The sequence below is a fragment of the Girardinichthys multiradiatus genome, chromosome 11, assembly GCF_021462225.1.
Source record: "Girardinichthys multiradiatus isolate DD_20200921_A chromosome 11, DD_fGirMul_XY1, whole genome shotgun sequence".
Taxonomy (NCBI): domain Eukaryota; kingdom Metazoa; phylum Chordata; class Actinopteri; order Cyprinodontiformes; family Goodeidae; genus Girardinichthys; species Girardinichthys multiradiatus.
The window spans coordinates 37090027-37105912 of record NC_061804.1 but is presented as its reverse complement, the minus strand read 5'-3'; the positions used below and the strand labels follow the sequence as shown (position 1 = coordinate 37105912).

Here is a 15886-nt window from a genome sequence, read left to right as displayed (position 1 = left end):
AATTTTTCTTTCTCATGCTCTGTTTACAGATACAAAGCTAAAAACTACGTGTAAAACTGTGTGCTCAAATTCTCTAACTTGCAGGCGAGTTTCAACTTGTACGGTAACCGATTCAAAAACGGTAAACATGACAACATACTTTGTGTACTATATTCCATTTTCTATAGGTTCATTTTGGTACAACAGAGTACTCCTTTGTGTCACTCTTTAATGTGTCAATGTTAACTTAAAGTCAGAGCAGTTCAGTTCTAATTGTCATCAAAACGACATCTTATAAAGATTAATTTTATATCGGAAGACATTATTCTCCACGGTAGTGATTTTTAAGCAGACTGAACTGACCACAAAGGGGAATACAAGTCCTTCTCAAAATATTTGCATATTGTGATAAAGTTCATTATTTTCCATAATGTAATGATGAAAATTTAACATTCATATATTTTAGATTCATTGCACACTAACTGAATTATTTCAGGTCTTTTATTGTCTTAATACGGATGATGTTGGCATACAACTCATGAAAACCCAAAATTCCTATCTCACAAAATTAGCATATCATTAAAAGGGTCTCTAAACGAGCTATGAACCTAATCATCTGAATCAACGAGTTAACTCTAAACACCTGCAAAAGATTCCTGAGGCCTTTAAAACTCCCAGCCTGGTTCATCACTCAAAACCCCAATCATGGGTAAGACTGCCGACCTGACTGCTGTCACTATTGACACCCTCAAGCAAGAGGGTAAGACACAGAAAGAAATTTCTGAACAAATAGGCTGTTCCCAGAGTGCTGTATCAAGGCACCTCAGTGGGAAGTCTGTGGGAAGGAAAAAGTGTGGCAGAAAACGCTGCACAACGAGAAGAGGTGACCGGACCCTGAGGAAGATTGTGGAGAAGGGCCAATTCCAGACCTTGGGGGACCTGCGGAAGCAGTGGACTGAGTCTGGAGTAGAAACATCCAGAGCCACCGTGCACAGGCGTGTGCAGGAAATGGGCTACAGGTGCCATATTCCCCAGGTCAAGCCACTTTTGAACCAGAAACAGCGGCAGAAGCGCCTGACCTGGGCTACAGAGAAGCAGCACTGGACTGTTGCTCAGTGGTCCAAAGTACTTTTTTTGGATGAAAGCAAATTCTGCATGTCATTCGGAAATCAAGGTGCCAGAGTCTGGAGGAAGACTGGGGAGAAGGAAATGCCAAAATGCCAGAAGTCCAGTGTCAAGTACCCACAGTCAGTGATGGTCTGGGGTGCCGTGTCAGCTGCTGGTGTTGGTCCACTGTGTTTTATCAAGGGCAGGGTCAATGCAGCTAGCTATCAGGAGATTTTGGAGCACTTCATGCTTCCATCTGCTGAAAAGCTTTATGGAGATGAAGATTTCATTTTTCAGCACGACCTGGCACCTGCTCACAGTGCCAAAACCACTGGTAAATGGTTTACTGACCATGGTATCACTGTGCTCAATTGGCCTGCCAACTCTCCTGACCTGAACCCCATAGAGAATCTGTGGGATATTGTGAAGAGAACGTTGAGAGACTCAAGACCCAACACTCTGGATGAGCTAAAGGCCGCTATCGAAGCATCCTGGGCCTCCATAAGACCTCAGCAGTGCCACAGGCTGATTGCCTCCATGCCACGCCGCATTGAAGCAGTCATTTCTGCAAAAGGATTCCCGACCAAGTATTGAGTGCATAACTGTACATGATTATTTGAAGGTTGACGTTTTTTGTATTAAAAACACTTTTCTTTTATTGGTCGGATGAAATATGCTAATTTTGTGAGATAGGAATTTTGGGTTTTCATGAGCTGTATGCTAAAATCATCCGTATTAAGACAATAAAAGACCTGAAATATCTCAATTAGTGTGCAATGAATCTAAAATATATGAATGTTAAATTTTCATCATGACATTATGGAAAATAATGAACTTTATCACAATATGCTAATATTTTGAGAAGGACCTGTATTTGAACATATGAGACGTGAAGATTGATGTTGTGAAGCTAGCTTTTATTAAGGCTGTAAACACAACTCTGCTTCAAATGGAAGCAGCTATTCTTGTCTGCACCTCACGAGATGACAGAGTATATTAACCGTACGTGATTTTCTAAAAATATTTATCTGTACAATGATCTTGTGGTTTCGCTAAACAGTAAAGTAATGTCCACCTCAGCCGCACTTCCTCTGGCGCCGTCCTCCATCTTTAAATGTAGTCTCCGTCCAGACCTGCCGCTCAGTAAAAATGCCTCCACTACAGCCAAACTTATCTGTTCTCTGATTGGATTGTTAAATTTGTAATTGACATGACATTGACCAATCGGCTGAGAGGAAGAAAGTTTTGGTCAAAAAAAGTTGAAACTCGCATGCAAGTTAGGGAACTTGAGATGTTTTACTATGAGGGTGTGAAATACTGAACATGGTAAAATTGAGTGCTATAAAAACCAACTTGTAATTAATATCACCTCCGTGAAAATTAGAATCTGTGAAGTTGGATGTCATTAAAATGTAAATGATAGTGAGGGAAAACTGCTCGGTCGGCGAGCTGGCGCAAAGCAAAGCCGAACCTCTTTTTTTAAATTAAGTGGAATCTTAATAAACTGAGTAGATATTTAAGTTCAAGGCCGATGGATTATACTTTTGACTGAAATTGATCAATCGCATTTTTTAATCATCAATACATATAGCTACAATAATAAACAACAAAACAAACAGTTATTTTCTACCTTAGAATAAAACATTTAACAATTTTTACTTTCACTCCCCACTGCTAAAATCATATGGGGAGGTGACTTTAATATAGTGATGAATGATAACTTGGACAGGTGGCCTCCTAGGAACCAGACTTGAACTGAATTACAATTTATCTGTGACAGATTAGGAATAATTGATATCTGGAGATTCAGACATTCAGACAAAAGACAGGACTCAACAGTCACGCATAGATTTCTGGTTGATTTCCTCAGACTTAGAAGACAAAGTGATAGATACTTCTATAGAACCAACAATATTAACAGATCACAAAGCTATCACAATTAAAATAGATGTAAACACTAACAGAGAGGGTCAGAAAAAAGATTACTGGAAACTGAATAACTCCTTATTAAAAAATGAAGAATTCAAATTTGAAGTATCTAAACTAATTAATTAATACTGGATTTAAGCAACTCTAACCACTTGTTTTGGTAAAAAGTGGGAACTGTTTAAATTTGAAATTAGAAATATGGCAATTAGAATAAGTAAAAAACTTGCTCAAAAGAAAAAAGAAAAAGAATCTCAAATAATTTGTGATATTTTAAGAATATCAGAGAATGCCAGTATTTCTGAAGAAGACTCATAGAAACTTTCAACTTTACAACTAGAACTCGATAAGCTCTATGAGGACAAAGCCAGGGGAGCATTTGTGAGATCCAGAATGAAATGGTTAGAACAAGGAGAAAAGTGCTCCAAATATATATATTTTTTTATTTAGAAAAGAGAAACTTCAAGCAATCATTTACTGGTAAGCTTAAAATTAACAATGTGATTTGTGAAAATGAATATGTCATTTCAAATTATGTTTCAGGCTTTTATCAAAATGTATATTTAGCCAATTCAGAAGATGAAGAGAGAATGGATATATTTCTGAGGGAATATGAAGTGGATACCAACAAGATTGATGACTTTAAGAGAACTTGTGATAGAGTAATTAATCTAAAAGAAGTTCAAGACTCTATTTGCTTTCTCAAAGATAATAAATCCCCTGGTAATGACGGCATAAACTGTGAATTCTATAAATAATTGGCCCCTTTTTAAAAAAAAAAACATGTTTGAAGAATCAATACTAAGAGGTGAATTACCTCCAACTCATCCCAAAACTCAAAAAAGATAAACTGAATATTTAAAATTGGAGACCAATTAGTCTTCTAAATAATGATGCTAAAATATTTGCAGTTATCTTTGCCAAGCGACTGAAATTACGCTTAAGTAACATTATTAGTGAAGAGCAATCAGGATTTATGGCTGGAAGGAACATTAGCAACAATATTCGACTAATACTGGACATGATTGATTACAATTAATTTATTCCTGATGACAGCTATATTCTGTTTATTGATTTATATAAGGCATTTGATACCATAAGTCATACATTTATGTTTAAATCTATTAAATATTTTGGATTTGGAGACTATTTCTTGAAAGCTATTCATACTCTATCAGGGATGTAACAGCTCAGTCAAACTGGCGCATGGGACGACGAAAAGATTTTACATTAATCGTGGAATTAGACATGGTTGCCCTCTAAACCCATTCTTATTTCTATTAGTTACACACCGATTTCAAAATAAAACTCAATAAATCTCAAAAACGGGTCTCCCACAAAGTATTGCGAAATAACGCAAAAGTATTGCGAGCGAACGCGAAAGTATTGCGTGGGGACGCAAGAGAAAAAAAATCCCCCATGTCCCCTCGCGGGCTCCGTAGTTTTACACACACACACACACACACACACACACACACACACACATTTTTATCCACAAATGTACAAAGCTGAAATTTCCTTTTTTTTTACAAAACTTTGTTAACAACGACGCAGTCTCGTTTACAAGCACACTATTTATGACCGGAATTTATGTTCATATACATTCCCAATGACATTGCATTGATTCATTAAACTAATTCGACTTCAACGTATTCGTTTGTTTGTTTGTTTTTGTTTTTTTTTACTGAAAATAATATTATATATGTCTTGAGTTGAATTAAAGTTTAGAAGTGTAATACAATGATAAGGGTGTTTGCCATACTGCACCTGCTGATTTTGCTCAATAAATTGGACGCATGACATTAAGTCATGGGAAAATCTGCAGTATAGAAATGAATTTCTTAACTTGCTCACAAAAACAAAACAAAGTACACTGTATTTGAACTTGTGCATGAGTGATTTTCTAGAGATGTCCCTCATTACACCGGAAATTACATCACACGGTCTTGCCTCCACCTTTTTGTCAATCAAAGCACTGGACATCACAGTAATTTCAAAGGATGTCCCGTTAAAGGTCGATAAAAGCGATACAACCAGCATTTCTTGACGTTTTACGTCTAAATAATGGCCCGACGGCCGGCCTGTTTGCAGTTGGACACCGACCACCACCGGGAGCCAACGGGACGGCGACTGTGAGTGACCGCAGGCTGCGCCGAGCTAACGTTACGCAGCTGTCTGTAACCGAAGCTAAGCGCTTCGTCTTCTCCGTTGTTCTGGCCCGGAGCTGCTGAGTTAAACCAGGGCTGTCATGGACAAAGAAGAGGCGGACCGGCTCATAGAGAAGGCCAAGCTGTGTTTACGATCGGGCCGAAAGGATCGGGCGCTGCAGCTGTTATATGAGGCGCAGAAAATCTACCCCAGCACCAGGGCCAGAGGTAAAATTTGCTGACGCACATTTTCTATAACCGCACTCGGACGTGCTGACCAGGGAGCTTATTCCGGCCTGTGTGAGGCTGGGAAGCTGCTTTCAAGTTGTGGATTCAGAAAAGCCATCTAGCTTTAATCCTTTACATACGAGTGAGCTTCATGCTAAAATGTAGGTCTGTTTGTTTGGGGCTTCCTCCCCGCCCCCCTTACAGTGCTTGGAGACCATCAGGTGGAAATGTATTAAAATCCACCTGTGTACTCGGTGGCTTAACTTGCATTGTGATATCCAAATAGTATTATTACAACGCGAAGGATTCCTGGAGGCACTTCAACAGCAATAACTCAGTTTGTGCAAAGATTACATTGACAAGTCTCTCTACTTGCTTACTTTACATTCAAATTGTTTATCATGTACACCAACGTCATCTTAATGTGGGGCTTTTAAATCAGGGTTCCCTGAAAAATATGGAATTTGTTTTTAGCATTTTTCAGGTCTGAAGAAGTGAGGAAAACCTTTTCTCACTGACACAAGTCTATTAATGCTTAATTAATGCAACGGTTCTACATTGATTTACAATATAATTACATGTTACTCCTATGATTTGCAACGACACTTTACCTAACCATTTACCCAATGGGGCTATGCTTTTTCATTTACTGATTGAATGCAAAATCAGTAAAAAGTACTACCTGTTTGCTGTCTTGACAACTGGACCCAAGGGTCTTAAATCAGGTCTTAAATGCCAGACAAAGTATTGCAGCTGCAATTTGTCAGAACTTCTACGATCTGGAAATTGTCATTAAAGAGTTCGCTTTAAGTCTAGGGTACTCCATTCCTTATTTGACAAATCCAAGAATTACTGATTTTGAAATGGAGCTGATCAAATTTGTCCAATTCAAGCCAAATCACAAGTCAGTTTTAGAAGTGTTTATTTATAGAACCGGACTCAAGTACCATTGAATTAGATTTAAAGTTAATACTTTGGGCTGAAATGTTAGGAATTGTCTAAAAAAAAAAAGAGAAAACAATCAAGAAGGAGTGCCGGCTGGCTCAGTTGGTAGGGCAGCTGATCCACATCGAGGCTACAGTCCTCGATGTGGTTGTCCTGGGTTCGACTCCATGTCCGAGGACATTTGCTGCATGTCTTCCCCTTCTCTCTCTCCACCCTCTTTCCTGTCACGCTACTGTTCAATAAAGGCCACTAGTGCCAAAAAACAAAATCATTAAAAAAAGGAAGAAATGGTTCTTTTTAGAAATGTGGGTCTGGAAAAGGAAAGAACATATCAATAAAAAAACATAGAAGCCCTGAAAGCCATTCATTGATTCTTGCCGATACAACCTACAACTTTGAATACTATTAAAAACCAGATTTAAATCGAGAAGCTTGAATTTATTTGGGATTTACTTACAGTCAACATTAGACGCGTGCTGCAAAATATACATAATATTTTGATAAATAACCTTTGGCGAGTTGCACAGAAAACAGCATGCAGTTTATAGCTGTCAACAAGCATTTGGCATAATTTTGGCTTTTACCAGTCTTCTTATCAGAAATTGTAGATTTCTATTAAAATGGTATATTTTCAAACATTTTTCCACCTACTTTGTGCAATGCTAGTATTCGATACAGCAAAACAGACCCTAAACCTAATACTGCCACCACCATGCTTGACAGTAGCTTATTCTTTCTGTCCAGAAAACGCATCAAAACTACAGAAAAAAAGGAAGTTGTCGTTTAAATTAATTGAAATTGTGTGTTAGAAAAATGAATTACTCAGTTGCATCACTCAAAGTGTAAAGTTAACATGTAATTAATGTGCATGGTGAGTTTATGTAAACCTCTGAGCAGCATTGCATAGTGGCTTTAAGCACTACCAAATGGGAGTTAATTTTCTTATACTATTATCTTACACTATTTTTTTAAAAGCAGTTACAGAAACAAAAATGTGCAATTTAATTCTATTCTATATTTGTTTTTATTCACATCAGTCACTCTGATTTCCTGACTCAGCCATTGTTGAGTGGAAACACTTGTGTTACTGGTTGCAGTGCTGATAGAGGCCATACTGAGAAACGGAGGCAGTGCCTCCCCAGAAGCGAACCACGTGCCTCCGCCCACAGGCTGGAGAGACGAGGACGTCAGAAACCAAGAAACAAGGAATGCGAATTGTGATGAAAAGAAGACCTACACTGAGGAGCAACGCCAGGGTGTTTTCAGGTGAACAGTTAGTACTTCATTGCTTAACCTATCCTTGGTCTACCTCTGCGAAAAGGCAATGGCACCATCACGGATGTTGAGTGAAATACCCTGAAAAACCTCAAAGTTTCTCCCCACAGTTCCTCATGTTTCTGTCTAACAGCCAGCATGCTTTTTCACTGCAGAATAAAGAATTGCAAGGACTTTTATGAAATCCTCGGTGTTGACAAAGGTGCCAGTGATGAAGATCTGAAGAAGGCGTACAGGAAGTTGGCCCTGAAGTTTCACCCAGACAAGAACTTTGCCCCAGGGGCCACAGATGCATTCAAAGGTACTCGTAAAATGCAGCACTAAACATTGTTTTTGGGGAAAATGGAATGGCAATGTAATTTTTGTTGTCCATTATTGTTTATTTTAAAAACACACAGCTCTGTAAAGGTTATACATGCAGAAGTACTTGCAAAAGTAGTATTACCACTTGAAACTTTTCATATGTTATCCAAACCACAAACTCCAATGTACTTTATTTAACACCAAGTAGAGCAAAACTCTGAAGTGGGAGGAAAATTATGCTATAGTTTTCAAAAATCTTTATAAATAAAAATCTGAAAATTGTGGCCTGCATTTGCCTTCAGCCCCCTTGAGTCAATACTTTCAAAACCCACCTTTCACTGCAAGTACAGCTGCGAGTGTTTCGTGGTATGTTTGTACCAGCTTCAGGGATCTTTGGCCATTCTTCTTTACAGAATAGGTCAAGCTCTGTCAGTGTGAATGGAGAGCATCTGTGAACATCAATTTCAAGACCTGTCTGGACTTTGACTAGGCCATTCTAACACATAAATATTCTTTGATCTAAGCCATTTCATTGTAGCTTTGGTGGGATGTTTTGTTTGTTTTCCTACAAAAAAGAAAGCCCGGTTTTATAGAGATTTTTTTCCAGTATTGCCCTGTTTTCATCTTCCCTTCTGTTGTTGCCAGTTCTCTCTCGATCCTGATGAAGAGCATCCCCACAGCATGGCTTTGTTTCAACAATGGTCCTCCTCTTGCTTCTCCTCCATAAAGGACACATTTTACACACCCTTCGTTTATTAATAAGGTGACTTCTGAAGGCAGTTGGTTGCACTTGATTATTTTTTAGGGATATCGCAGTAAAAAGGGGGCTGAATACAAATGCATGCCATACTTTTCAGATTGTATTTAAGAACCATGTATTCTTTTCCTTCCACATCACAATTATGCATTTTGTGTTGGTCTGTCACATAAAATTTCAATAAAATGTACCGAAGTTTGTGGTTGTAATGTGACAAAATGTGAAATACATATGGATACTGTATATTTTTCTCATAATGGCTTCATCAAGTCATTTTATTACTCCTCCTTCTGAGGCTGTTCCTCTTAATGCCAGCAGTGTGGAGTGTAAGTTAGGAGTCCGTTGCTAATATGTGGCACCATGTTTTCATGTGAATATTCACACTGATTAACTTCCTGTTTTAAGTAGAGAATGGACAGCACTTATCCAGCAGCTTCCTGTGTTATTGACCACTCAAAGTGCTTTCAAACTCCAAACCACAGTCAACTGTTCACAGGCTGATCTGCTGTTCACTCACAGTTCTGCATCTTGCCCAAACGTAATGGAGAGGGTAGCTGGAATCAAACTGACAACCTTCCTAAAGAGTGATGACTCCTGAACAACAGCTACCCCTGATAAAGAGTCTATGTAATGCTTAGTTGCTAAGATCTAGAAAATTAAGACCAAAAGGTTTGTCATATAAAATAGATGAAACCATTAGGATTCTATAAATACTCACAATAGAAATTGCTTTTAATGGTTAAATTAAAGAACCAAAAATGTATTTCTATTTTTAGGCTTTAAGAAAAACATAAAATATTTACATAAAGAGGATGAAAACATTTTGTTGAGCAGAGTTTTCCATATTTAGGTGGAACAAAGCAAAAGAAGCAGACAGTGTGCAACCCATCGACAAGAAAATACTTACTGAAAAATAAGACTTTGATCAGTGGTGCCCAATAGAATAAAATAAGAAACAAAATCATTTTTCACCATACAAAAAGTTGTATGGTGAAAATTCATATTTTCCTTCTCAACCATAAACTAAACAATCAGTATTTTAAAAAATATATATTGTAATCACTATCCAAAAAATAAAAAAGAATCTAGCACAGTTGCCTTTATTCAAAGAAAGACATCTTCTTTCAGCTTCATTTTATTTGTCCTATGAGGACAGTCTTTAGCCTAATGGTACATGCTCTGACAAATGGCGTGGATTTGTACCTTGCTGTGGCTGCCGCTGTCCGCTTTGTGATGGGCAACTGCTCCGTCTGAATTTTCCTGGTGGTCTTTGCTCTGTAAATAAAATTTCATCTTGTGTCTCGCTGCCGTTGCTTGGTGTGCTGATTTAAACACCAGCACAGCGTCAAGCAGGGTCATATTGTACTTCATACGGTTGTATCTATTATAGAGTCCCCCATTGACGTTGTGTTGTCTCTGGATATTGAGTCAAAATAGGAGTATGCTTCATAAGCGCGGTCTTTTTCTTCTCTTAGGAATACCGTGTCCAATTTAGTAATGGTTTCCATACCATTGTCTTTGTTCAGATCTTCCGCAGATATTTCCAAAGCAGCCTCTCTGGCTCTCCCTTCGAGCCTCAGCGCCACTGCTAGTGCCTGTCTTTTCGGATCCAAGTCCGTAACAAACTTCCAAATACTAACTTCTTTTCCAGCACTCGTATGGCCTGGCCTCGTCAAACTGTAATTGGTAACCATCCTCTGCTACCATGAAAATTCATAAAGACCACGTTTATAATTTTGCCAGGTCCGCCGTCTCCCAGCTCAACCATAAAAACAAAAAAACTCAAACTCCACCAGACTCTTGAGAGTCACCTTCCCTCCCAGAGGAGGTTAGCAGGTGGTGGGTGACATCAGGTAGAAGACCGTCTTTTAAAATGTTTTCACCGAGTATTCAGATTCAGTTCAGTCAGGAGGTGGGATGACCGGGTCGGACCTCTTGCTTAACTCTCAGCATCATTTGGATTTCATGAAATGTTTTCCTGTTTCTCCCGACAGCCATCGGTAATGCATACGCAGTGCTGAGCAACCCAGAGAAGAGGCAGCAGTACGATCAATATGGAGATCGGTGTCCAACTTCAAACGTACCCCATCACTCCGGCCACAGCCGGCCCGGACACTACCGGAACTTTTACAGAGACTTTGAGGCCGACATTTCCCCCGAGGAGCTCTTCAACATTTTCTTTGGTGGCCGGTTTCCCACAGGTGTGTGAGGGTGGGTTGAGGGTTATTTGAGTAGGTTATTTTCCTAACGAGTTTAAGAATATCATCTCCCTGCAGGAAATGTTCATGTGTACACCAACCAGGGCGCCTCCTACTCTCAGTTCTACCAGCCTCGTCGGCGACGAGCTCATGAAAGGCGTGAGGAGGTGGTGGAGGAAAACCAGAGCCAGGTCAGTGGCTCACTCAACATAAAGATAATCCCTCATTAAACGCTGCAGTGTCACTTTGTCATCTTCGCCTGGTGAGGCAGCGGTACTTTTATCAGTAACAGGTCCCGATAAACTGTGATGTTTTTAACAACCGGGGAAAAAATTCATTGGATTAAAAGATTAAATCAGACATGCCAGTGTATTGCAGTTGAAGAAGAAAAGTCCAATCAGTTCGATTAATTTGCTAATTTTGTCCCACAGAACACCTTCACAGCTCTTCTGCAGCTTCTCCCCGTGCTGGTGTTGATCCTCATATCGGTCTTTACCCAGATGATGGCCACTAATCCGCCGTACAGTCTGTTCTACAAGCCGTGAGTCATATTCCATGCTCGTCAAGCTTTTCTACCTTTGATCCAGGGAGTACATTTGAATTGTTTTTTTGGTATCAGGGCGATGGGGCTGGTGGTGTCCAGGGAAACACAGCACATGGGTGTGCCGTACTATGTGGACAAAAGTTTTCAGAAGGAGTACCGCGGAGCTGCGCTGGAAGAACTGGAGAAAAGCATCGAGAGCGACTATATTGAACACCTGCAGAGCAGCTGCTGGAAGGAGAAGCAGCAAAGTAAGCAAGCATCCTTATCAAACATCATTAGTAGCCAAATAAAAGCAATTGCTCACAGTCGAAATTTCAGACCATTGGTTGAATACAGGTATATAATAATGGGCGAGAATCTAAGAGGCTACAGTTGTGACTTTCAGTCAGTTCTGAAAATTTATTACATCCTTGCTGCTTTTTGAAGAAAGAAATCAAGGTATTATAATGGCCCAGTCAAAGTCCAGATTTCCAAGTTGTAGGACTTTAAGGTAGCTGTGCATAAATTGATGTCTTGAAACAGTGGCAGATTTTTGATATAGGACTTTCTTGATATAAGAAAATGAAATGTATCTGTCAGTTGTGGGGCTAAACAAGTATTCCATTGCTTATGCATGTGCTGCCTTCTTCTGTGCATTGTGCGAAACTGCTCTGCATTTTATCCTGGTACAGAATCTCTACGAATTTCCTGCATTTCTAATTGGTTGCCACTGTCTGCAAACCTCACTGACTTGAAGCAATGCTGTAAATAAACGTGGGACAGAATTCCTCTACAATGATGTGATTGATTGCGAGAAAGCCATGTAAAAAAATTGGTACGTCATGATGTTGCTGCTAAAGGTGGTTCTACAGAGTCCGTATACATTATCAGGATTAATTAAAAGAGAGAGCAGGTGGACTCCCAAAATTAATGTGCATGCTTACAACAGAGAAGAACTGAAACAGTTTGGGCCAAAAGGCTGGAGTTACCGTTTGGCCGAGTTAAATTGCAGAATTTAACTATTGCATCTGCTCATATAGACAGTTACAGCCTGCAACAACTTCCAGTAATGTTGCATAAAAGGAAGCTGGTCACAGATAAAAGGTCTGTGCAGCAGATGTTTAGCCACAGGCACTTTTTGAAGTTATTGATCATTTCTTTCCACTAATATATGCAAAGCTGACACACAATTAACTGAAGTTTGATGAAAAGATATGCCAGTTTCCAACATCATCTCTCTCTCTCTCTCTGCTGTTCCTTTTCAGAGTCAGACTTGGCAAACCTGGGGCAGCTTTACCGGGATGAGCGGTTAAAGCAGAAGGCGGAGTCCATGAGGTTGGACAACTGCGATAAACTGCAGCGATTGGTCGGCCGCCTGAGAGTCAAATGAGGACAGTTTGAGAGGAGGAAACGTTTCTTTAGCGAAGTGTGTAATTTACCCATTCTGGCCACTTTGTTGCGACATGTCGTGTGGTACGGTGCAGCCAGTGGGAGATTGCCCCTCTGGATACAACGTGCCTTCTCTTCAGCGGTAGGAAAATAAGGAGTTGCACTGTGGCGGTAGCAGCAGGGAGCGCAAGCAGGGTGTAGGATGTCTCACAGCCTTCAAACTTTCTTATAGAAATGGCATGACATGCAGTCTCCCCTGGAGGTTACCAAGGCAGTTGTATGTTTGGGACATACATGTTTTATCTGTTTAGGTTTCTGATTTCTTGTGTCTTTGTTGACATTTTAGATGTATTTATTTGGTAGGTAACAGGGTGAATGTTAGCCAGGATCTTTCAGTAAGAAATGAGTACAGACTTGCATAATACTGCAGCGTTGTATGTATTGTAAAATGACAAAGGACCTTTTAGGTGTTTAAAACTGAGACACACCCAACAATTAAACCTTCTGCAGTAAATACAAAGAAACATGGTCTTTCTTGCCTCCAAAAGCATTAATGGTACTGATGATTGTATTAAGGCTTTATTGCAGTTCCTCCTAAGGTTGCATTTTAAATCATCTTGTTTATGTGAATTTCAGATTGACTTCCCCTTTTATGCTCCACGTATGTTTCCTGATTGTCACAGGGAGCTCATATTATACCAGAATGCATCAAACTATAAAATTACATACAGTGCTTTGTAGAAGTATTCATACTTCCATTACAATTTGTCACAACCACAAAGTTGTATTTTAATCAGATTTTAGGTGATAGACCAAAACAAAGTGGTGCATATTTGTGAAAAAGCAGTAAAATGATACATGATATTACGTTTTTATTTTTTTCAATAATATAATTAAAATTGATTGATTATAATAGATTTTTGTTATATTAGAATTGAAATATGTGGTAGGCATATGTATTCAGCTCCCAAGGTCAATACCGTGCAGCAAATGGTGCACATCTAAAGATGGCCGTTTTTTCCTGGTCTTCTTTGTGAAATGGCTCAGTCAGTCAGATGCGATGAAGAACATCTTTGAAAATCAGTTTTCCTGTTTTTCCCACAGATTCTCAATTGGATTTAGGTCTGTATTTTGGTCCATTCTTACATATGCACATGCTTTTTGCTAAACCATTCTATTGTAGGTCTGATTGTATGTTTAGAGTCAGTGTCACAATGGAAGACAAGCTTCCACCCTTTTGCAGACTCTAATAGGCTTTCTCCCAGGATTTTCCTGTATTCAGCTCCATTGATCTTCCCATCCACTAAAGAAAAGCGTTCCCACAGCATGATGCTGTCACCAACACGTTTCACCATGTAAATTGTAATGTGCAGTTACCTTTCTTCCACCCACAGCCTTTTGCCATTCTGGTCCCCTACGACCAGAGCACCTTCTTCCACGTTTTCTGTCACCTACATGGATTGTGACAAACTTTAAACAGAACTTCTCATGTTGTTCTTCTTGCCAAACAAATAGTTGTCTTAATAACAGATTCTCCCACCTGGGCTGTTGATCTGTGAAGCTCCTCCAGAGTTACCATGGGCCTTTTCACTCCTGATTAATTCTCTTCTTGCCCGATCTGTTCAGGCAGAAGGTAGATATATGTTTTATAACCTAACCCCACTTTAAATTATCCACCACTTTCTCTCTGACCCGTTAGCTCTATTCCTTGGCCTTCATGATGCTGACGCCTTCACAGACCTTTTGTTGTACTGAGATTATCTCACACACAGGAGGGACTCTGGTCACGTGGTGAAATAAAGGCTTAACAAAGTACATTAAAGTTTTTGGTTGAAATGTGACAAAATGGGCTCAAGAGGTATCGACACTTTTGCAAGCCACTGTATTAATATAAATATACAAAATGTATTTTCTTCTCATGAAATGGCTTTCCCATCAAAGAAGGGTTTTCTAAATCAAGTCCTCTTGTTTTGTAAAGATCTTTTCTAAAGGAGAATTAATAAATCTAACCAGATGAGTGTAAAACTCATTTTCTAACAGAAAAAAGTAACTTTGTTTTGTGGAAATTTGAAGTCTTGTTACCTTATTGAATAGGATGCAAATCCAGAATCATACCTCCTCATAGCTGGAAATCTGAGTTGTTGCCATGCACTACGCCTACCAGACTGCCTTAGCTGTTGTACGTTCGAAATATTCAGGTTCATCTTGAGCACTTTTAAGTTAAAATCATCGTCTGTGTTCCATACTGTGATGTTTGCATGCGCCCCGAAGGGTTTTTATTTTCTATTGTATATTTATTATTTGACCATAAATATTCAGGTTCACACCGTTATCTTACAAACACTTAAATCCTCAACTGTGACAAAAACACAAGCTAGGTTTTAAAATGTATAACCTCAAGTTGAGTTACGTTGCTGAACTAATTGTAAGCTGTCAGCCAAAAATATTTGAAAATTAAAGCTGTAACCAGTATTGAAACGTCGCCTGTCTCGTTTAATGCAAGTGTGATTTCATGATGATTTAGCAGGATACAAGGTCAGCGGGGGGATATGATGAATATATGATGATACTTCAGATCAAACAATTAAAGCCAAATTCAGGCTGAGCTGCATGTTTGATTTAATCTCTCCATTTCAAGATGATTAAAGGAAACTTCTAGAGCGAGTTAAATGTGTCACAGAAAACTCCTGCTTTATTTAGACCACAAGGCATCCTTAAACATTACATGTGCAACCCTCATGTGGTTAGATTGGGCATTTACCTTCATTCTTCATTATTGACTATTGATACAGGACTCATGAGGACACAGTGAGGCCCTCTGTTATTGTCCAACTTCTCTGATGTCCTTATCTATGTTGCCACCTTTGTTTTTCTTGGGGGGGGGGGGGTTGTGTTTTTTGCGGCCCTAGTGGCCTTTATTATTCTCATTTTTTTCGACAGTAAGCTGACAGGAAAGGGGCGGAGAGAAGGGGAAGACGTGCAGCAAAGGTTGCCTGGGCCGGGAGTCAAACGGGACAGCTGCGTCGAGGACTGAAGCCTCTGAATGTAGGTCGTGGGTTGTGCCCATGCAGAGTTTAACACCTTATATTAGGAACTTTACTTTAGTTTG

At 39.3% G+C, this 15886-nt stretch overlaps 1 protein-coding gene across 1 annotated transcript; it reads left to right on the top strand.

Annotated features, from left to right (window-relative positions):
- Positions 1-4951: 4951 nt before the first annotated feature.
- On the top strand, positions 4952-15255 carry dnajc18 (DnaJ (Hsp40) homolog, subfamily C, member 18). Its single transcript, XM_047379895.1, has 8 exons — positions 4952-5387; positions 7430-7598; positions 7763-7908; positions 10662-10868; positions 10944-11056; positions 11297-11406; positions 11485-11657; positions 12654-15255. The coding sequence occupies exons 1-8, from the start codon at positions 5261-5263 to the stop codon at positions 12776-12778; spliced, it is 1170 nt and encodes a 389-aa protein (XP_047235851.1). The 5' UTR covers positions 4952-5260; the 3' UTR covers positions 12779-15255.
- Positions 15256-15886: the final 631 nt, after the last annotated feature.

Excerpts from the sequence above, each read along its gene's own strand:
- dnajc18 (XM_047379895.1), top strand. The coding sequence starts at position 5,261 with ATGGACAAAGAAGAGGCGGACCGGCTCATAGAGAAGGCCAAGCTGTGT. Across the intron at positions 5,388-7,429 it reads CCCCAGCACCAGGGCCAGAG|TGCTGATAGAGGCCATACTG; the intron begins GTAAAATTTGCT and ends TACTGGTTGCAG. Across the intron at positions 11,057-11,296 it reads TGGAGGAAAACCAGAGCCAG|AACACCTTCACAGCTCTTCT; the intron begins GTCAGTGGCTCA and ends TTTGTCCCACAG.